The 6,374-nt window shown below is 41.0% G+C and overlaps 1 protein-coding gene across 1 annotated transcript; it reads right to left on the minus strand.

The window, feature by feature from the left end:
• Positions 1-3,902: 3,902 nt before the first annotated feature.
• LOC124016016 (platelet basic protein-like) lies at positions 3,903-5,842 on the minus strand. Its single transcript, XM_046331534.1, has 4 exons — positions 5,450-5,842; positions 4,959-5,091; positions 4,625-4,711; positions 3,903-4,328 (listed from the first exon to the last, which is right to left on the minus strand). The coding sequence occupies exons 1-4, from the start codon at positions 5,760-5,762 to the stop codon at positions 4,319-4,321; spliced, it is 543 nt and encodes a 180-aa protein (XP_046187490.1). The 5' UTR covers positions 5,763-5,842; the 3' UTR covers positions 3,903-4,318.
• Between the last annotated feature and the right edge of the window lie 532 nt (positions 5,843-6,374).

Here is a 6,374-nt window from a genome sequence, read left to right on the forward strand (position 1 = left end):
AAAATAAGTATTTACTTCAACAAAAACCTATGTGTGTTTTGTTGTGATGCTGTTAGTGAGCTGTGGGAGCTGGGCTGGCCCTAGCCCGAATTGCATGAAATTAGTTATACAATTGCTAGATGTTCTCTCTGACACATGGCAAAATGTGTAGAATTGCAGAAAACCTGCTTTAAAATGGCAATACTTCCTCTATAGTCAATGGCAAAATGTATAGAATTGCAGGAAATTAACTTTAAAACATAAAACTCTAGGCCCAGCCCTGATCATACACTATATTACAAAAGTATGTGAACAGCCCTTCAAATTTGTGGATTCGTCTATTTCAGCGACGTCTGTTGCTGACAGGTGTAGCAAATCGAGCACACAGACATGCAATCTCCATAAACAAACATTTGCATTAAAATGGCCTTACTGAATAGCTCAGTGACATTCAACGTGGCACCGTCATAGGATTCCACCTTTCCAAGAAGTCAGTTCATCAAATTTCGTAAAAATTGTCTGTCCTCTGTTGCAAAGCTCACACCTGAGTTCCAAATTGTCTCTAGAAGCAACGTCAGCACAATAACTGTTTGTCGGGAGCTTCATAAAATGGGTTTCCATGGCCGGGCAAATGCACAAACTTTCATTGCAAAACAGTGTATTTTAATCAATTATTTGGTGACATATGAATATATTTAGTATAGTTTTATTCAAAAAGGATAACCTTTTTAATGTTTCACTAATAGTATTTTCATGAAATTTCACTGAGGAAGGTGGTCCTCCCCTTCCTCCTCTGAGGAGCCTCCACTGGTGTAGACCGAAGTGGGTCCTATGCAATGAGCTGTTAGCTAATGAGAGCATGAAACCTTCCTAAATTTAAAGGTATCTGGGCACCAAGCCTCCAAGCCATAAAGATAGAGAGCTGACTTTTTTAAAAGGAAATGTCAATATCTGGAGGCCTCACATGATGAATTGAACAAGGTATGCACAGTACAAGAAAAGGTACTTTGCGCATCGTACCTTAGCATATTGCTAAGTGCAAAAAAAGCCCAACCAGCGCAGAGGATCTCATACTCCCTGCTGCGATTGTTATGTGCACTGAAATCACGGGATAGTCAGCCGCCAACCAACTTAAAACCATACCCCTATCCAATGACACCATGAGGAAGAGAATCCAGGACATGTAATAATAATAATAATAATAATAATAATATATGCCATTTAGCAGACGCTTTTATCCAAAGCGACTTACAGTCATGTGTGCATACATTCTACGTATGGGGACATATCGTGTCAGACATCATAGGGCAACACAGCAGCTTGATAGGCCATTATGCACAGCAGCTTGATGAATCCACAGATGTGGCTAAAAATGCAATTCTAATGGTCTATGTCAGACACGTCTGGGATTATAACTTTGAGGAGCAGTTCCTTTTTAGTGCTGATTTGCCCAACACCACCGCAGAGGCTGTCTTTAGCACAATGGATATGCACCTGGGCTCCGTGGGACTGGTCTGGAATGGGTGTGTTGGTGTGACCACTGATGGGGCAGCTGCCATAACGGGAAAGCACTACGGATTAGTAAAGCTGATCCTGGAGAGAGCACCGAGTGCGACGTGGAACCACTGCTTCCTACACAGGGAGGCTTTGGTAGCGAAGGACATCGTGCCTGAGCTCCACGCCACTCTCCAGAATGTGATCAAGTGTATCAACTATATCAAAAAGAGTTCCATGAAAAGCAGGTGTTTCCAGGCCTTCTGCATGGATATGGGGAGCGAGCACCAGCAGGTGTCTCCAGGCCTTCTGCAAGGATATGGGGAGGGAGCACCAGCAGGTGTTTCCAGGCCTTCTGCAGGGATATGGGGAGCGAGCACCAGCAGGTGTTTCCAGGCCTTCTGCAGGGATATGGGGAGGGAGCACCAGCAGGTGTCTCCAGGACTTCTGCAGGGATATGGGGAGGGAGCACCAGCAGGTGTTTCCAGGCCTTCTGCAGGGATATGGGGAGCGAGCACCAGCAGGTGTCTCCAGGACTTCTGCAGGGATATGGGGAGGGAGCACCAGCAGGTGTTTCCAGGCCTTCTGCAGGGATATTGGGAGGGAGCACCAGCAGGTGTTCCCAGGCCTTCTGCAGGGATATTGGGAGGGAGCACCAGCAGGTGTTCCCAGGCCTTCTGCAGGGATATGGGGAGGGAGCACCAGCAGGTGTTTCCAGGCCTTCTGCAGGGATATGGGGAGTGAGCACCAGCAGGTGTCTCCAGGCCTTCTGCAGGGATATGGGGAGGGAGCACCAGCAGGTGTCTCCAGGCCTTCTGCAGGGATATGGGGAGGGAGCACCAGCAGGTGCTTTATCATGCAGAGGTCTACTGGCTTTCCAGGGTAAACTTTTGGGTCACTTTTATGAGCTTCAAACATTTTGATTGTGAGGAATGGCTTGCGCAGGTTTCCTACCATGCAGATATTTTTGATCATCTGAATTTGCTCAATGTGTCAATGTGAGGGAGGGGGGACAATCAATTTGAACAGATGGACAAAGTGGATTCCTTCAAGATTAAGCTTACTGTTTGGGCATATCATGTTTCTAACAGGAGGTTTGACATGTTTCCCAATGCTGATTTCGAGATTCAGAATCTGAACACACGACACACTGAAAAAACTCGCTAAACAACATCTTGTCAACCTGCAGGGAAAGTTTTGCGACTACTTGTCGGAGGAGAACAGGAGACTAGATGACTGGACACCGGACACCTTTCGAGTGGAGATGGGAAGCCTCATGTTGCCAAGCAACGAAAAGGATCTGCTGTTGGAGCTGTCATTTGATCGCGGACGGAGCATGAACTGCCACAGTTCTGGTGTAATGGGAGAGTACTACCTATCTGTATGAAAGTGACTTCTCTACTATGGCCGTGCTGAAAACTAAAAGTAGAAACAAATTGCACTGCCAGCATGACCTCCGAGTTGCCCTGCCAACCATCACCCCAGACTTCAATGAACTTATCAAACTAAAGAAACACCCCCAGCTTTCACACTGTCAGGCCACACACACACACACGCGCGCGTGCGCGCACACACATACAAGATATATAAACAGGTTAATGAGTTATTGTTCACTCTGTTAATTATTATTGTTAATTAATTCTGACATTCATATAACATATCATTGAACGGGTTAAAAACATAAACCTTTAAAAAACATATTTTCAAAGCTGTGAAACTATTCACATGGTAATTGATGATTAAGAATTCCTAATGATTGCATTTTTTCTTCTATTTCAAACACTGGTATGTGTTACAGTTCATTAACATTCTTGGGCTGGATTTGATGTCATGTTGTGAGTCTGATCATTTATTACACCCAACTCCTGAACTGGTCGCTTAGTTAAATGGCTTATTCTCATGAATTTATACTACATATACTCAGTTAATATGGCTGTGTAATGCCTTTCTTTAATACCATGATTGAGTCTATTTTGCAAGTGAACCCTGCCCAAGAAAGCAGCTGCAATACAACAATACAAAATGTAATCAACAGTCCATCATATTGGGTCGCAACTCAATTGTCATTGTCAAATTTGGGTCCCCAGGCAAAATGAGCTGAGAAACCACTGCTCTAAAGTGACTTGTATCCAAGCCGAGCTCATTGGCCACTGTGTAGAAACAAGCACTATCTTAATCCATGACTCAAACGGGCAACAATGAATTACCCTTTTCCTTTCAAATGGAAATCCAACTTTTGGTTTACTGTGAGGAGATGTCCTTATTTTTACTGAATGATTGCTTGTTCGTATTGTTGTTACAATGCTCTACCCTCCCTTGCTTCAGGGAAAAGTGCCATAAGGCTTGTCTAAGTCCAGCTGTTATAAAAAGCTGTGATTGCATTTTAGAGTAATGGTTATATACAGGAAATAGAGACAGCGAGAGGCAGATTTCAGAGGTTTCTTTCACGCATTTATTGTAATTTAATTAGATTGGAAGTTTCAACATGATCCAACAGTTTAATATGAATAAATAGGCAAATAAATATATCAATAAATATACTGAGGTTTGTATTACGAAATCATTCCAATACAACCGGAATGCATGTAAATCTCATAATTTGATTATAACAATGAAAGAAAAACAATTGATAAATTAAAATAAAATATAAGTTTAGTACATAGTACTTGGTTGTATATAAGAAACTGACTGTCTTTTCTCTTAAAACAGTCTCATGCCACTCTAAATCTAATGTTGTATTTCAACCTGGATAGAACATGATAGAATTCAGCCTATCAAGCTTATAAATACTTATTTGGTTTGTATCTTCAGAATCCCAGAGTATTCATGGAATGATTACCCCTCTTCATTTGTTGCTGTTGAGGAAAATAAAATATTACGTTATTACAATATAATTGCCCATGTGAAGTTAATTCACAACTTTTTGTGAAGCTATATCAGAAAATTCCCCAAGCTCAGGATAAGGAAAGATAAGGAAAGATTAAATAATGTCACTAGACATATTTCTGTCAGGTGAAGCAAGTCATGCTCTGCTGTATTTATGACATCATTTTGTCCAATTTTGTCTTTGTTAAAAGACAGTCATCCTATCTGTGTTGTTTTACCCGGTCGGTTTATATCCTTAGGCTGTACAAGTTGATATTGTACTTACTTGGCCAGCATCTTCTCAATGACCCTCTTGACCCAAGGAGCGCTGACATCCAGACAAATCTCCTGACCGCTCTTGCTCAGAGTGGCACTACAGGACAGACACACAGCACAGTCAGACAATCATGAAACCTGGTAATAACTACATTTTAGTGTCAGCATTAGCTAGTGAAATTGGATGGTAGTCAGGGAGTAGGACTGATTAATTGAAGTTATATCTTTTTTAAATGAACATTATATAGTAACCACATTTAATGTCAACATCCTATAATAACCATATTTTACAGTAAGCATTTGCCAGTGTAATATGACTATAATCAGAAAGCAGCAGGACTCACATGATCTCAGTGTCTCTGCAGTGCGAGCTGGGAGGGAACATCTCCACCTTCTTAATGAGTCTACCAATTCGTCTGCTTTCCGTCTCAATGCAGCGACATCGCAGGTCAGCCCCCAAGCCTCTCAGACTCATCCCTGTTAGAGGTAAGAGGTCATGGGTCAGCGGTAGAAGGAATACACAGTTATCCACCGAGATGACAAACACACTTGATTAGTTAGAGAGAGGGAAAGAGAGAAAGTCATCCAAGCATGACTGTAAGTTGCTCTGGATAAAAGTGTGTGTTAAATGGCATATATACAGTATATATACAGTATATATTTCATATATATATATATGAGAGAGAGAGATGCAGATTTATTTGTATGTACAATAAGATACAAGATACAGTACAATAAAGGTAAATAGTAATCCTACTGCTCATAACCATTATATTCATGTCCATTGGTGTCAATGCATTGAGTCAGAGTGATGTAGGTAATAATATAAACTCACCCTCAGTAATGGTCAGGAGGGCCAGGAGCACAACGACAAGGCTGGCTGACATTCTGATGCTCATCTTGGGGTTACAGGTGATCCTACTAGAAATCCTCAAATAAAGTCTACTGTTGTTATCTAGCTGGTAACAGGTATTGTAAAGTATTTTATTGTTATATCGTTCTCTCTTTGTCAGTCCAGTTGCGAGTTCTTTCTTTCCTTCCTTCTCTGTCTGTGGAGAGTTTGAATCTGCCGCTATGAGAAGAAAACCGCTTTGTCTGCCACTGTGGGGAGAGAGCTGTTTTAAAGCCGAGTCCTGGAAGTGAGTCATTGTGGCATGTGAAAGATTGTGAAATCGGGGATTTGGCTGACTTTGAGGGCTGATTAAGGTAGGGAATTTCTCCCTTTAACTCATGAGTGACAGTAAGACACATTGACTTGGTACTGGTACCCCCTGTATATAACCTCATTATTGTTATTTTATTGTGTTACTTTTTTATAGATTAAATTTTTTACTTTAGTTTACTTTGTAAATATTTGCTTAATTCTATTTTCTTAAAACTGCATTGTTGGTTAAGCGCTTGTAAGTAAGCATTTCACGGTAATACAACACCTGTTGTATTCGGCACATGTGACAAATGAAATTTGATTTGATTTTGATTTATCAACAGCTTTCTCATGGAACAACCTGTCACATCATACAGATGGAAAAATGCCAAATGAAAGTGTCATGACATTTGATGAAATGCTTGAGTTTTGAATGCATTGATGATTCTTTACTAACCAGATTCTTTCTTTACTAACCAGAGTAAAGTGCACAGTGCTATATTACTCACTGACAACTATGTATTAACACATTTAAGATGAGTACATTGGAATCATAATTGACATCAACTAATAGAACATTTGTAATGCAACCGAGCTGTGGAAAAATGGCTGAAAT

This window comes from Oncorhynchus gorbuscha, linkage group LG26, assembly GCF_021184085.1.
Source record: "Oncorhynchus gorbuscha isolate QuinsamMale2020 ecotype Even-year linkage group LG26, OgorEven_v1.0, whole genome shotgun sequence".
NCBI lineage: Eukaryota > Metazoa > Chordata > Actinopteri > Salmoniformes > Salmonidae > Oncorhynchus > Oncorhynchus gorbuscha.

What these genes read in the sequence shown, in the direction of transcription:
- LOC124016016 (XM_046331534.1), bottom strand. Translation starts at nt 5,762, where the DNA reads ATGACTCACTTCCAGGACTCGGCTTTAAAACAGCTCTCTCCCCACAGT. An exon ending in CCTCCTGACCATTACTGAGG is followed by an intron (nt 5,092 to 5,449) that starts GTGAGTTTATAT and finishes TACCTCTAACAG; the next exon opens with GGATGAGTCTGAGAGGCTTG. An exon ending in TGCAGAGACACTGAGATCAT is followed by an intron (nt 4,712 to 4,958) that starts GTGAGTCCTGCT and finishes TCTGTCCTGTAG; the next exon opens with TGCCACTCTGAGCAAGAGCG.